The 15826-nt window shown below is 53.4% G+C and overlaps 1 protein-coding gene across 3 annotated transcripts in view; it reads right to left on the bottom strand.

Annotated features, from left to right (window-relative positions):
• The window catches only part of LOC149320263 (arf-GAP with Rho-GAP domain, ANK repeat and PH domain-containing protein 1-like), a 138876-nt gene that overhangs the window by 34934 nt on the left and 88116 nt on the right, over positions 1–15826 (bottom strand). For all 3 annotated transcript variants that reach the window (XR_016280294.1, XM_089513219.1, XM_089513220.1), the window contains 2 exons: positions 9470–9652; positions 7327–7501 (listed from right to left, as the gene is read on the bottom strand). Coding sequence is in view for 2 of the 3 variants with exons in the window: in XM_089513219.1 (XP_089369345.1) it covers positions 7327–7501; positions 9470–9652 (358 nt within the window). In the remaining variant the exon portion in view is untranslated. The remainder of the gene's footprint in view (positions 1–7326; positions 7502–9469; positions 9653–15826) is intronic.

The raw sequence follows: 15826 nt of genomic DNA, 5'->3' as shown, positions 1-15826 counted from the left end.
GTGTCCGGCAGGGGGTGTCTAGGAGAGGAGCTGCATGAGAGGTGGAGGATCCGTCCGGATGGGAAGAGACGGAAGCAGGAGTGCAAGCCTTCTTGGTCGGGGAGCGAGCCTTCTTAGCTGGAAAGGGCGACTTGTGAGAGGAACGCTCCTTCCCCTTAGAGGACGTCGATGTCCCACTCTGGCCATGGCTGGATCTGGACTTCTTCGATCCTGAATCCCCCAGAGTCTCCTTGGAGTGCCTCTTCTTCAACGAGCGGGGCGTCTCCCGGTCCTCAAGGGGGAAAAAGGGGTTGTCCGGCAAGTCGGAGAGGACAACCGCTGCCGCCGCCGATGGCTTGGATGACCTGCCCTTGTCATCCACGGCCTTCTTTGGAGCCGAGGGTGCCCCCGTCTCGGGCAACTTGGAGGCCTAAGAGCGAGGACGGTACCAGCACGGGCAGGGCTTCCGCCTCCGAACGATCCCTCGGTCGCGAGCCCTCCGGGGACGGCTTCTTCCCGGACTTTGCCCTGGGCTCGGATCCCTCAGTCCCCGAAGATTTCTGGGGGTACTTGGAGGGCTTGTTGGTGGCACTGGGTTTCTGGGAACCACGGGCCACATTGGTGGTGGTGGAAGATTCTGCCATCGGCGGGGCAGAGACCACACTAGACACGCTGGCCCGGGAAGAGGAGGCCGGTGGCACAGCCAAGGGGGCTGATGACGGACGAGAGCCACCCTCCTGGACCTTCCCCTGTGCGATGGCCAAAGTCAGCCGGGACTCACGATTCTTGCGAGCCTGAGAAGAGAGAGACTTGCAGAGGGAACAAGCCTTCGGGTCGTGGTCCTTGCCCAAGCAGAGGAGACAGGAGGAGTGGGGGTCCTGAACGGGCACCTTGCCTCCACAAACGTCGCACTTCTTAAAGGGTGCTGGCATCCTTCCAAAGTTGTCAAAGTCAGAGGGAGAATCCAAAACTAGGTCAACAAGCCGAAAAGTCCGAAGTTACCGGGGCGGGAGAAAGAGAATGGTCAAGAGACGGTCTGAGGTCAAAAGTGAAAGTGATTCCAAGCAAGCAAGAGTGAGCGAAGTTCCCTGAAGCAGCTAATGCAGTGGAAAAAAGGAACTGGGGAAAAGAGTGGGAACGCAGGGGCCTTATAACGGGTGGGCGGAGTTACCGCCAAAAAGTTTCTATATGTTACAAAGTAAACTTTGCCCAGTGATTCCAGAAGTTTCCGAACAGCACTGCGCAGGCGCAGTGAAACCCATTTGTATGATTCGCAGAAACCACGAAGAAGAAACATGTATATATACACACATATACACACATTTTAAAATGTTTAAATTTGAAATTTTAATTGAAAAGAAATGGAGGGGCCTCCGCTTTCTCCTGCCACTGAGCTCCACACTCCACTCCCACCATCTTTTAAAACATTTTAAGGGGAGGCAGGTGAATGCCACAGCCCTGTTCTGACAAAAGCTAGGCATCTGAGGATCCAGGGGTCACCGCCCGCTTTTAGGGTGTCCTCTGGTGCAGTCCGGACCCCCCCCCCAAGTGACCCCACTGTCCTGGGGCTCAAGGGCAGAGCCCTCCCAGCGGCCGCCCCAAGCACTGGACTCCCGGCTGCCCCTCCTTGCTGCCCTGAATGCATTTTCCTAAGAGCGAACTCGCGTTTTTACCAGCCTTTCAAACAGTTAATTCTACAGAATTAAAAGTTCCATATGTGTTTAGGCACATGCATTTTAACTTTAGTTCTTTCTATCTTTAAAGCCTTTTTGAGTCCCAGCTTTGGTGGAAAATGGGGTACAGATAAAATAACACATAGACAGACAACAGGAGGACAGATGGCCTGATCCTGCAGCCACAGAATCCTAGATCCTAGAGCTGGAAGGGAGCCCCTAGAAGCCACCTGGTGCAACCCTCCCCTGGCCATGCAGGAACTCTCCAGCAACAGATGTGACGGCCCCCCAACCTCTGCCCAAAGACCCAGGAAGACCTCCAAGGCAGACCGAATCCCACTGTCTCTTAGGGCTCTTGCAGTAAAAACGTTATTCCTGATATTTTCTTGTCACCTGAATAATAATAATGTTGTGTGCACATGTGTATTATTATTATTATTATTACTATTATTATTATTATCATCATCACCACTGTTTTAAATATGTTTTAAGTGTACTTAGTATTTTAGCTGTTTTCAATCATGTTTTTAATAATGCTGATGTTCAATTCTTTTTTAACCTTTGTAAATTAATTATTTACTTGGCACAATTATACTGCTACGATTCCACTTTAATGCTGTGGCTGCGTCCCATGGAACGCTGGGATTTGTAGTCTGGTCAAGTGCCAGAGCTTTCTGGCCAATAATCCTAAGGACTCCCCCTAAACTTCACATCCCAAGACCCCTGAAGATGTGGCCTCGGCAGCTAAAGCAGAACGGGAATGCAGTCAGTGTGCGGCGCGTATGGGACACGTGGAAGCCGGGACCCTTTGACCCCCGCCAGCTTTTGGGGCCCTCCTGATGCTGCCACTGGGGGGGGGGTTTCAAAGGCTAATGTCAATTGGGGGGATGTTGGAGACGTCCCTGCGGAGAGGAGGACACCTTGGCTCTCCTGCCCTCCGTGCTCCAAAGGCCCCCCCTTCGTCCCACTGACCTCCATCCCACAAAGGGCCCCAATGGGGATAGCTTGGGGGTGCAGGGGGGAGAGAAATGAAAGTGGTTGTAGCCTGCCATTCCCCCAAATCCCACCCGGGGGACCAGGCGCTGCTGGGAACCCCCTGCGTCCAGGCACTGGGCGTACAGTATGCGCAGCACCACCACTATAGTCTGGACTCTGGACCCTGGACTCCGGAAGGGAAACTGGCTTCCTCTCTGCCTCCCTCTCTAAGGCCGCATCTGTACTGCTCTGGATGCCACTCTAAGAGCCCTGGCTCCATCCATTGTCACGGCACAGGAGCTCCCTGACAGGGAAAGCTAAATCTCTCACAATCCCAGAATGCCACAGCACAGCTTCCTCCGCCAAGCAAGGGGTCCAGAGGAGTCACCTCCCTTGCCACCGTCCCATCCGCCTTCACAGAAAGAGCACCGAATGGCCCAAGAACAAGCCGAGCCCTGACTCCCCCGAGAAGCCAAAATGGCCAAACTAAGGCCATTGTGGAGGATGCTCAAAAGCCAGGCCAAGAAACACCTCCATGGAAATATCTGTAGAGCAAATTTGGGGGGGAGGGGAGAGTAGGTCCTTGTGGGTAAAAACAAAATAATTGGGAATCCAGACCCCCAGCTGGGAAGAGGTTGGAGCAAAGAAAAGGGAGGAAGGAAGGAGGGAGGGAGGAAAGCCAGAAAGGGGGCTTCCTTCCAGGTGAGCAGGAGGCCGGAGGTGAAGGACCCCAAAGAGGTAGGCCAGAGCCAGGCCCCACCTGAAGGAATGGGGGAACTGCCGGTACCGTCTCCTCTTCCAGTTTCAATTCCCCAAAATGGCTGGTTCCATTTCGTTATGGACATTGCGGCAAATCTGATTTTTCCATCCTGGTGCCATGCTGGCTGTGGATGATGGTACCTGGAGTCTCACAGCCCTGGAGGGCAGCAGCAGCAGGCCCAAGGAAGAAGGCTGGACCAGAGGACCTCAATGGTTCGCCCATGGTCCTCCAAAAGGCACCCGGCTCATTCCCCCCAAAGGCCCAGATCATCATCAACAACAACAATAGCCACGCCAGGGAGGTCTCTTCATCTGCCAGATGGATCTTTCCTGCTGTCTTTGAGTGTTTTTGGGGCCAAGCAGCCAAACCAAACAGCCTCCGAGGGAGGAAGGAGGCGGAGATGATGGGAACCAGATGTCTGCAAAGACAGAGGAGCCATCAAAGCTCAGCAGGCCCAGTGTTTTTCCATCCGGAGGGGCTTGGCTTTTAGGCAGCCCAGGCCCCTTCTTGCCCCCAACCACCTTCCCTGCCCCTCTGAACTTGGAAACCAGGCTTTTATTGGGGGCCCTTCCCTGCAAGGAATCCATGCTTTTGTGCCGTCGAAAAGGCATGGGGAGAGATCTGGAGCAAGAGTCAGGGAGCGGCCGCAGGATGACCACCAGGAAGGGTCAGTGTTGGCCTTTGCCAAGACCACCTCCAGGTCCTTTGAGCCAGAAGCAGCGTTACTTCACCCCTTTGTTGTGAAATGCATGGACATTCCTCCTCCATCTCTCCAAGGAGCAAAAGACATTCCTCCTCATCCTCCTCCCAACCACCCTGCAAGGCAGGCCAGTCTGAGAGGCAGAAAGGAACAGGCCAAAGACTTCCAAAACTTGGTGTGGAGACTTGAACCCAGATCTCCCGAGTCTCAGACTAGCACTGCTCTGCCGACAGAGAGGCGAAGGAGTGTCCTGTCCTGGGAGAGTCCGGCTTTAACTCCTTGAAAGAAATGTCTCAGCCTCCCGGAGAGGCTCCTTTCTCCTTGCCATCTTGACACGGCCAGCATTTAAGTGAAGCCTGCAGGGACCACCGCTGACCACTGTGTCTAGCAGCTGCTTTTCCATGGTGGGCAAGCGCTTGGGCCCCCAGGCCGCTCTCCCCATGTCCATCCCCCCGTCCGCACGCAGGATGTCTAGCTGAAAGCAGGAGAGGCTCCTTTTGTCCCTTTTGCAGGGGAGGGAATTTCAACACGTGCTGCTTTTGACCTGTTGCGTTTACCTGTTAGCTGTTCGCTTGACCATTAGAAGGACCTTTTTGAGGGCAAGAGCGGCTGGGCAATGGGTCCAATGACCCAGAGCAGTGGTAGGGTCTCTCCTTCTCTGGACGTCTCCAAAAAGAGGCTGGACAGGGATGCTCCTCTTCCTGGAGGCCTGTGGGGTTGGACTGGATGACTGCCGGGGACACTTCCAACTCACTGATTCCAGGGAGCATTTGGGACTGATCTGCTCCAGGGACCAATTCTTTGTCCTTTTGGCCATCCATGGCATCCGCAGGAGTCTCTTCTGACACAATGGCTGAAGTGCACAGATTCCTCTCCTGCGCGGCTCTCTCAACTCTCCAGGTTTCACGTATGTCCATAGAAAGCGGAAATACACACATGCCATGGCCAGGATCAAGACAGAGCCACCAAATCTGTGTGATTCACCATCCAACACATAGAAGACCTATTTTAGGTCCTCTTGAGTTGGGACTAGCTGCGGAGCAAAGGCACGGTTCCTCTCTCCATTGTGAGATTTAGTCAGGGAAGAGAAGGGAAAGCGGAGAGTCAAGTAAGGGGGTCTGCAGCTTTCAATCTGGTTTCCCTGTCTTTCTGGGGGAATGTCAAAGGGCAGGGGTGAAGGTCTTCCATGGGACAGAAACGGCTGGGATGAAGGGCCCTCCGGCTCTGAGCCAGGCTGCGAAGGAGGGCCTACTCTCTGCAGCACTTCCTGCTCTTCCTCTGCTCCGCCGCATCTGCTGCCATGCTTCTTGACCAGCCTCCCACCGGCCCCAGAGCCCTTTGCTCCTCCAGGCCACTTTCCCAGCCCTGGCTTCTCCAAGGGGCCCTTGGAGGACCCTTCCCACTGTAGGACCCCGGGGTCGAGCCCTGCAAGGGCCAAGAGCAAGCCTCCTCAGAAACACATTCAGGGAGTGGATAAAGCAGGACAGTGTCACAATTAACTGGAATGTGTAACACACACACACACACACACACACACACACACACACACACACACACTCAGGTGTCCAGAGGCAGAGACATGAAAGAGTCTGAAAAAAGTCTGAAAAGGCACCTGCTCCAAGCCTTGCCAGGGCAGAAATGCACAGACAAATCATGAGGAGAGCAGCTCAAATCGCACCCACATCCCTGTCTCTTCCTTTAACTATTCCTTGACCCACTCTAACAACACTGTTGCATTGCCCAATGTCATGGAGCTGTTGTTTTTGAGCAAAATGTGCTCTGATCTTTTCACCTTCTGCAGGAATGCTCAGCATCAAGCGCATCCTCAGACTGGTCTGGATTGGAACAATTGCATTGGAAGAGACTGAAAATGAGCCAAAACACAAAGGCCCTATACAGACAGGCCAAAATAAAGCTGCTTCAGGTATGGTGTTTCAATGATGCATGCGTCCTTTGCACTCCGGTCCTTAGGACTGGAGCATGGCTTTGGTGCAGCTTCTGGACTCTTAGGACGCATGTATCATTTAAACAGCATACCTCCAAAGTGACTCGAAGCAGCTTTATTTTGGCCTGTCTGTATCAGGCCAAAGACACAAGCTTCCAACACAAGTAAACGCCAAGAGGTTTGGCTCCAGCCAACTGCATTTCCTGCCAAAGACCATTTTGCAAAACAGGGGCGTGGAGATCCCCACCGCCTGCCCCAAACCCCCAAATACCACTATCACCATTACGCCCTGCCTTTTCTCCACAACTGGAATGCAAGGCAAATACAATAGAGTTAAAACACCACAAAGTCTATGGCTGCAAAAGCATCATATGTGCTGCACCTAGCTGGTTTTGTCTACAAAGAATCACAGAATCATAGAATCGTAGAGTTGGAAGAGACTCCAAAAAGGGCCCTTATCCAGTCCAAGTCCCTTCTTCTGCCATGCAGGAACTCACAATCAAAATATCCCCATTGACAGATGGCCACCAAGCCTCTGCTTAAAGAATTCCAAAGAAAGAGGCTGCACAACATACAAATGGACACAAATCTGACGTTAAAAATGGCAGTTCCCAAAACCAGCTGCAGAGCATTTCAACCTTTCTGGAAACAGAAAGGGATTTTCAGGTTGCAGTCATTGAACAAGAAAATCGCAAAGCAAGACTAGAAAGAGAAGCAGCTGAATTGAATCGTATTCCCAAATTCTAGTCCATGGTCAGAGACACAAACAAACGCCACATGCATTAATGCAAGTGTCCTGCCTCCTTAACACGGAACAAAAGGCATCTTCTCAGACAGAGTTTTCAACCCAGCAACTGACCTCTGGCACGCAGGTTTATTGCTCTCGTAAAGACCTGAGAAATCTGTATCTCGTCACTTGCAGCACTTTGAAAATTTAGGGCAAAGGACACAAATTGCCCCTTTCTGGGTGCTATGGCCCTCCATCCCACTCCCACAACTGTGGAAATAGTCTTTCTTGCCTGAGGCTGTAGTACCACTCATCACTCGGCCAGTATGTAATGCATGGCCACAAAAGCTCCAACTAAAGTAAGGTCAGCCTTCCTTTCCTCTCTCCCTCTGCTCCTTCCTCTTTTTCTGCTGGGCTTCTTCTCCAGAGTTGCATTTTGGGGATGGACCTCCCACTCACCCCTCTTCTGCTCCGGCTTGACCACATGCAGTCCCCCCATGGACCCCCGCCAGCCCAGGCCCCTCGTGCCCCTGCCCGCTGCCTCCCTCCCTCCCTCCGGCAGCTGACCTGAGGTCTTGTTCTGCGCCAGGAACTCCACCTGCAGCCGCTGCCCAGCCTCTTGAGCCAGGTCCAGTGGGGACGGGCGGCCAGGGTCCCCCGAGTAGCAGCTCACCTTGGCCCCACAGAACAGCAGGGCCAGGGTCTCCCCCACGTCGCTGGTGGTGACTGCAGCACACAGGGCCTGTTGGGAGGCAAGAGAGGTTAGCCAGGGAGGCCAGAAAGAGATGCCAGGGGGGACTGGGGCTGGGACAGGGGGCAAAGATCAGGTGTGCTCCACGGCTCCAATGGGGTGCCAGGAGGGCGATGGGACTGGCAACCAAAGGGACCAGAGGAGCCTCTGCTCCAGAGCCTGGGATGAGATGGCTGGAGGGAAGGATGGAGGGATGGACGGAGGTCTCTTTATCCTGGGAGGGGAGAGAGGAGGAGGCAGGCTGGCCCCTGGCCCAGGGTGGGGTCCCTCCGTGGAATGGTCACGGTCCAGAGGGGAGGGGAAGGTCCGGCCAAACCAGGCCAAGCCCCGTCTGTCCGGCAAGGCTAGTCTTCAGCTTCCTTTTTTGTCTTTTAAAACAACAGAACTTTCTTTTTTAAAACAACACCACCTTTCAAATCCCACATGGACTCGTAATCTCCTAAAAGAAAAAAGCAGGCTGCTGGCCTGTAGCTGCAGTTCTTCAGGCGGTCATTTCTGAAACTACATATATTTAGAAAAGGACATTGTCTTAGAACCAGAACCGGAGCCAAGTTGGAAGGGTTCCCCAGAGGCCACAGAATCCAACCCTGGTCCTCAGTGCAGGGTCCCCAGCGAAAGCATCCCCAGAAGCAGGAAGGTCTTTGGGGGATTTCCAGGGGAGGAGACCGCCAAGGAGGACTGCATTGCCCAGCCGCTCTCAGCCGCAAGAGGCCTGGCCCCACTCCTCCCTTTGGGGCAGCAGAGGACAGTCCCACTGCCCCCTCCTCCCTAGGCAGCCCTTACAAGGGGGGCGTTTAGAGGGGACCCCATGCCTCCCTCCGTCCCTCTTCACCAGCTGCCCAGCTCCGCCAGACTCCCTCCATCCCTCTTACTGCCGTCCTGGCTGCCCTTCCCTGACCCTTGCTTCCAACTTGTCCCCATCCTTCCTAAAAGAAGGACTGGCCAAAGCGCCACCCAACCGTTCCCTCAAGGCCCCTCTGCTCCTGATGCTTCCCTGAAATAACCCTTTTCCAAGTCCCTTTTCAGACTCATTTATGGCTTCCTTTCAGCCTCTGAAGCCAAGACCTTTCCCAGAAAAGGAGAAGAAGAGAGAAGGCAAGGAGACCCCCCCACACTTTGCTCTGAAATGGCGCCTGGGCCGCCCACCTGGGGCTCCACAAGTGGAATGAAGCCCCTCCAGAAGAAGGGTGGGTGGGTGTCCTCCTTTTCCAGGACACGTCCTCCATTGCCATCTTCCGTCTCTTGCAAGCCAACAAGGCACTTCAACAAAGATAAGTTCATCAGGAAAATGCAGCTGACTCCATAATAAAACGCAGTAAGAGCTACATAGCTGTAAATACACTGCAGGAAACTAAGTCAAATTCCTAGGAGTGTTTTTAGCTTTTGGAATGTCCTGCATTTTTCTTGAACGTCTGAAACCTTTTGTGGTGCCTTGTCCTCCTTTGCAGTTATGAAGACCTCTGGTCACTCCTCCAGAAGAGAAACAGTGGCCGAGAAGACATCCCTTTGGCCACTCTCTGCAGCTGACCGGCCAAGCGTCTAGCCACAAGTCAGGGCACTCGGCCTGGCCTGGCCTGGGACCCTCCTGGGGGGCTGTCAAGGTGGGATTTCTCTGTCTCCCCCCCCCCCCCCCACTTCCCTGGGGCCTCTATCCAAGTCCTTGGCAGGCAGGAATCGGCCTCTTTACATCAGTGTAAGCTTTAGCCTTAAGCGGACTTCCTCTGTCCATGAAGGTATTTCCTCCCAACTTATGTCTTTCATTTCGCCTACAAGGTGCAACAGAGCCCCTTTGCCTCCGGATATATTTCAGATTAGCCTGACTGTGTCCTGGAGGCTGGACATCTCCAGGATTACAGAGCAATGCTGTGGTCCTGAGAAGTGGCTTTTCCGGCCGGGGTCCCCCTCGGCTGCAAGGCAGAGGAAGGGTCTCTGCATTTGGGGGCCATGCTCTGCACCCACCTTGTTGAGCTCCTCCGGGTTCCCAAAGAGTGGATGATAGCGGCGGTACTTTCCCTCCCGGTACTTGGCCACGAGGAAGCGCCTCCGCTCCTGGCTGTCGCTCCGGGGTCCGATGGCCTCACTGGGGGGAACGTTGGCCGCCCAGAAGCGGTTGGCCACCGCGTTGCCCACCTGCAGGAAGAGCTGCGGAGACCCCCGAATCAGGGAGGGGAGAGAAGGGACAGAGGAGCGTTAAAAAAGACCCCCAGGTTGTCATTGTTGTCGCTGTGTGCCTTTAAGTAATTTCTGACTGGGATGCTGAGAATGTGCAACTTTCCTGTGGTCACCCAGGGAGTTTCCACAGCCGAGAAGGGATTTGAACCCAGGCCTTCTGGGGTCCTAGTCCAGCACTCAAACCACTGCAATACATTTGTCCTTGTTTCCTAAGCAAGATTTATTCTGAGGAGGTTTCCCAATACGACATTTTGCCCAAGATCGTCCAGTGGACTTCCATGGATGACTTGAACTCTGGTCTCCCAAAATCTTAGCCCAACATTCAAACCATCGCACAAGGCTGGTTCTCCGTAGGAAAAATGTGTGCGCCATATGTAAATATGTGCAATAATATCCAAAAGGAACAAAACAGTGATACCTTCATTGGACCAACCAAAATGCAATCAATTAATCGTCTTATTGTGGTCAATGACCATATTCCCAAATTGCACACAAAACATGATGCGAGCTTTCAAAGCTCCACTGGCTCCTTCTTCGCCAGGGAAAGGCACTCAATATGGAGCCAGCATCTTTTTGTGTTGAAAATAGAATTTAAATTTTATTTCCTGGACTCTAAGGCTCTTTGTCTCCCAGAAGCCAGATGGCCACAAGGGAGGAAAGGCTCTCCCTTTGGACCACCTTAACCCACAACAACAACAACAACAACAACAACAACAACGTCTTGACAAAATGCTGGCCTGTGACTTTAACACTGCCATGTTTTAATTTCTCCTGTATGGTTTTTAACCCTTTTGCATGATGAAGAATCAGCTCCAGAAGCCTGCATCTTGCATGTTGTGCTTTTTGGTTGGCCCAGTAAAGGTACTGCTGCTTTGTGGATTTGGGGTGTTGTTGTCCTTTGCTGAATGGCCAACACAGCCACCCCTGGATGGACAGGTTGCTTACCTGTAACAGTATTTCTTCGAGTGGTCATCTGCGAATACATACAAATGGGTTTTACTGCGCCTGCGCAGCGCTGCTCGGAACTTCTAGAATCTCTGGGCAAAGTACACTTTGCAACTTAAAGCCAACTTTTTGGCGGTAACCCCGCCCACCCTTTATAAGGCCCCTGCCTTCCCGCTCTTTCCTCAGTTCCAATTTTTTCCGCTGTGTAAGCGAAGAATGAGCCAATCAAGAGCAGGACACTGAGGGGAGGATGGGTGGGATTTGTATGTATTCGCAGATGACCACTCGAAGAAATACTGTTACAGGTAAGCAACCTGTCCTTCTTCTTTGTGGTCTCTGCGAATCATACAAATGGGTTTAGACTGACAAGCTCAGGTGAGCGGCGGAGGGAGTGTCCGGACAGCAAGTAGAGTAAATCAATGTTGTTTATTATTAACAATAAACTTGTAAAAAAAACCTTCTGTTGTCAGTCACTTGTCTTTAAACCATAGGCATGACAGCAGGAGATGCAACTCCTACAAGCAATAACCCAATCATGTATGCAGTCGTTTGTGATTTAGCATAAAGAAACAACATAAACACAGGTTAAGCATTTCCTGGGTATGAATATCAATAGAGCTTCATAATGTATACATTACTAATCAATGTAAACCAGACACTAGCACAGCTCTACCAAAAGCTGCATCCCGTCTGACCCTAGTGTCTAGCCTGTAATGTTTAATAAATGTTAAAGGCTGGGACCAGACAGCAGCCTTGCAAACATCCTCCAGAGGCACTCCAGACAGAAAAGCGGAGGATGCTGCTACCGCCCTAGTTGCATGAGACCGTACCCTGGTAGGAAAAGGTCTACCCAAAAGTTCATAGCAGAGGTGGATGGTCGCAGCCACCCATTTGGAAAACCTCTGCGGTGACACCGGTAGACCCTTTTTCGGTTCCGAGTAACATTGGAACAGTCTCTCGGACCGACTCGAAACCGACGTTCTGTCCAAGTAGAAGGCCAGAGCCCTCCTTACGTCTAAGGTGTGCAAAGTCCGTTCAACCTCCGTGGTCGGATTCGAGGCCAGGGTAGGCAGAACAATGTCTTGACACATATGGAAGGTCGACACCACCTTAGGCAAGAAGGTGATATCGGTACCGAGAACCACCTTGTCCTTATGAAAACTCAAATAGGGCTGGTCTCTCCGCAAAGCACAAAGTTCGCCCACACGGCGGGCAGAGGTAATGGCCACTAGGAAAGCAGTTTTCCAAGTCAATAGTCTCAAGTCCGTAGTGGCCATGGGTTCAAAAGGCTTGGTTTGTAAAGCTGACAGGACAGCGTCCAGACTCCAAGCCGGGGTTGGCACCGACACCGGCGGGTATAAGTAAGCACAACCCTTGAGGAAAGCCTTGACCAACGGGTCCCTGAAAAAAGAAGGTTTGTTTGCAAACTGAAATCGGGAACAAATGGCTGAGAGATAGCACTTGACGGAGGTGAGAGCAAGGCCCTCCTGCAATAGTGCCATCAGGAACTGCAACACCACCGGGGTGGAGATCTGGTCCGGATCGATGTCCCTGTCGGACAGGAACCTGGAAAACCTTTTCCACTTGGAAGCATAGGACCTTTGGGTTGAAGGTTTATGGGCAACCTGGATCACCGTCCATACCGAGTCCGGTAGCGAAGCTAGGGACGGAGCCTCCACGCTACCAAGGGCAGGCTGTCGATGTCGGGATGGCGCACTTGGCCGTTCTGGATCGTCAGTAGGTCCGGGCGAGGGTCGATCCGGAGAAACGTCCCTCCCGAGAGGTGCAGGAGGGACGGAAACCAAGGCTGTCTGGGCCACCACAGGGTGATGAGAATCGCATTCGATCGGTCTGCCGTCATCTTGGACACCACTCGAACGATTAGCGGGAGCGGAGGGAAAGCATACAGCAGACAGCCGGTCCAAGTGAAACTGAACGCGTCTCCGAGGGATCCTTCGCAGCGCGTTCTGGAACAGAACTGGAGACAGTGAGTGTTGGACCCGGTTGCAAAAAGGTCGATTTGGGGAGTTCCCCATCGCCGGAATACCTGTGCTATTGAGTCCGGGTGTAATCTCCATTCGTGTGATGCAGACGTCTCCCTGCTGAGTCTGTCTGCCAGGTCGTTGTCCTCCCCTGGGGGGTGAATGGCCTGGAGGTGGACCCCCCTTGGAATGCACCAGTCCCATATTCGCATCGTGATGTCGAGTAGGGTCGGGGATTTGGTACCTCCTTGTTTGTTTATGTAGAAAAGCACCGTTGTGTTGTCTGTCCTGAGAAGTATCACCTTGTCCGTCAGTACCGATTCGAATGCCCTCAGCGATTTCTCCACGGCCAGCATCTCGAGGGCGTTGATGTGGAGCTGTTGCTCGGCAGGCGACCACCTCCCTTTGACGACTAAATCGAGGAGGTGAGCGCCCCAGCCGTCTAGGGATGCATCTGTGGTGAGCGTCAGCTGTGGCTGGAGTGGGGCGAAAGGTAATCCGGCGCAGACGTTTTCGGGTTCTGTCCCAGAAGTCTGTCCAGGCTGCTCTTCTTCATCCTCCTTGATAAGGGAAAGAGCTTCAAATCGATTCTCTAGCTGCAAGCTCCCCGAACAATTCCTTCTTGGCTTACTTCTCTTTGTGACATTCCTCCAGCTGTCTGCCTCCTCTGTTTGGCAAGTGACCTCTTCCACCCGAGCATCTTCCTCTGCATGGTACTCATCCAAGATGGTTAGTTCTATTGAGTCCAGGAAATCCTCTTGTTCCCTAATATGCTGAAGTGTAGCTACTCTGGACTCCAGCTGCTGCACTTTCTCCTCCAAGAGTGCTACCAACTTGCACTTGGGGCATGTGAAGTTCTCCACTTCTGTAGGCAAGAAGAGAAACATCCCACAAGAGTTGCAGGTGACTGCGGCAGATCCCTCGTTGTCCATACTGCAAAGTCTTTAGTAATAAATAGAACAGTCAATCTACTGGGAATACTTCTTTAAAGGTAAGTACTGGCTGCTATCTTACACTTAAAGGGAAGGTTCTGTTTCAATATCTGATTCTAACCTGATGCCACTTGAGCAGAGTTGTTGAGTTAAAGAAAATGAAAATTCGCGGGCCATTAGGCGCGCGGCTCTGGAAGTTGGTATATAAAGCTAGTCTGCTAGCTCCGCCCCCTTGTGACTCACAGATGTGACTCACAGAAGCTCCGCCCCTTCAGCAACGAGCACACGGTCTCGAGCACACGGTCTCAAAATGGCTGCCAATCAGCTCCTCTCCTTCTCCTCTCTCTGGCCGGACTGTTCTGGAAGGCTCTGGAAGTTGGTATATAAAGCTAGTCTGCTAGCTCCGCCCCCTTGTGACTCACAGATGTGACTGACAGAAGCTCCGCCCCTTCAGCAACGAGCACACGGTCTCGAGCACACGGTCTCAAAATGGCTGCCAATCAGCTCCTCTCCTTCTCCTCTCTCTGGCCGGACTGTTCTGGAAGGCTCTGGAAGTTGGTATATAAAGCTAGTCTGCTAGCTCCGCCCCCTTGTGACTCACAGATGTGACTCACAGAAGCTCCGCCCCTTCAGCAACGAGCACACGGTCTCGAGCACACGGTCTCAAAATGGCTGCCAAGCAGCTCCTCTCCTTCTCCTCTCTCTGGCCGGACTGTTCTGGAAGGCTCTGGAAGCTGGTATATAAAGCTAGTCTGCTAGCTCTGCCAGATGTCCAGAGCCCTGGACATCTTAATGATGTGTTCATTGAAAGTCCTGAGATCATCGGTCGGGGAGGCTGGCTCGGGACGGTGCATGTCCTGGGGTGAATCTTGTAGGGACAAGTCGTCGTCCGAGAGTTCATCTGAAGAAGGAGCTAAGTCCGACCCCAACTCCGAATCCGAACGGTCACGGGACGGAGGTCTTTCTGAATGGTCCCTGGACCTAGGGTGACGAGGTGGAGCAGCCACCGTCACTGTGGGCGTCGCATCCGAGGGGCCCGGCTCTGGGTCCGACCGTCTCGGTCTCGGAAGACTTGGTGCCGGGGTTTCGGCCAGTTGGGGGCAAGTCGATTGGGCATGACGCTTGGCCTTGAATCTTTTGAAGGCAACCTCCTTGGAAACTGCTACGTAGTAGTTCCCCGATTCGGAGTCGTAGAAGAAGTCTTCGTTGACCCTCTCCTCCTCTGAGGAGATCTCCAAAGGTTGGACCGGCATTGGAGTGGGAGAATGATGCGGAGCCGGGGAACGACGTCGAACCGGTGAGTGTTCACGGTCTTGGACCTCCATAGGGATGGACAGGGGGTCTTGTAAACCCGGGTCCGGTAGAGGAGTGTCATCCCGGTCCGGTGAACGCCTCTTTTTGGCCGGTTTCGGAGTCTGGCGATCGGGCGATCGGTGTCTCTTTGATGCGGCGGACTGGTCACGATGCTTGGAGCCCTTTTTCGTAGAAGAGGAGTCCTGTCCCTTGGATGACTTGGGCTTGGAAGCCTCAGGAGTCTTGGGCTTCTTCCTCGGAGGCAAGGGCGAATCCGGCGGAAAGAAAGGATTGACCTGGAGGTCAGTGACGGTAGTTACTCCGGAAGTGGTGGCTGTGGTCGAGCCATCGCCCCTTGCGGGAGTAGAATGAACAGACCTTGAGGTCGAGGCCCTGGGTTCGGGCGGCACCATGTTGGAATCGGTCCTCGGCTTCGTGCCCTTGGACTTTGGATCCTTGTCGGCTCTCTTGGATGACTTGGGCGGCTTCGAGCCCGAAGTCGCCGGAGGGTCCGAGGATTTCGACTTCGAGAGTGAAGTCTGATCCACTGACGGCGTCTTGGTTTGCTCTATCAAACCAGAGTCCTCGGTCCCTGACGGTTTGCGAGGGCGCTTGGAGGACTTGTCGGTGGCTCTGGACCGGTCTGGGTCACGGGCCACGTGGGAAGCCGAACCCTGAATGGCCGGGGGAGCCGAGGAGGCACTCAACGGGCTATCTCGAGCCACAGGGGCTGCTCCGGAGACGGAGGCCGACGGAGCAGAGGCCGGTCGTGAATCGTCCCCCCGAACCTTGCCCTGGGCAATGGCAGAAGTCAGTCTGGACTCACGATTTTTCCTCGCTTGAGAAGTCATGGAACGGCAAAGAGGACATGACTTCACGTCGTGATCCTTCCCAAGGCAAAGCAGGCAGGACGAATGTGGGTCCTGTACTGGGACCTTGCCCCCGCAAACGTCGCACTTCTTGAATGGAGGCGACATCAGGAACCGAAGTGA

The sequence above is a fragment of the Sceloporus occidentalis genome, unplaced genomic scaffold (assembly GCF_023333645.1).
Source record: "Sceloporus occidentalis isolate IW3139 unplaced genomic scaffold, rSceOcc1.0.p SCAF_2, whole genome shotgun sequence".
Lineage (NCBI taxonomy): Eukaryota > Metazoa > Chordata > Lepidosauria > Squamata > Phrynosomatidae > Sceloporus > Sceloporus occidentalis.
This window is presented reverse-complemented; position numbering and strand designations above follow the sequence as displayed.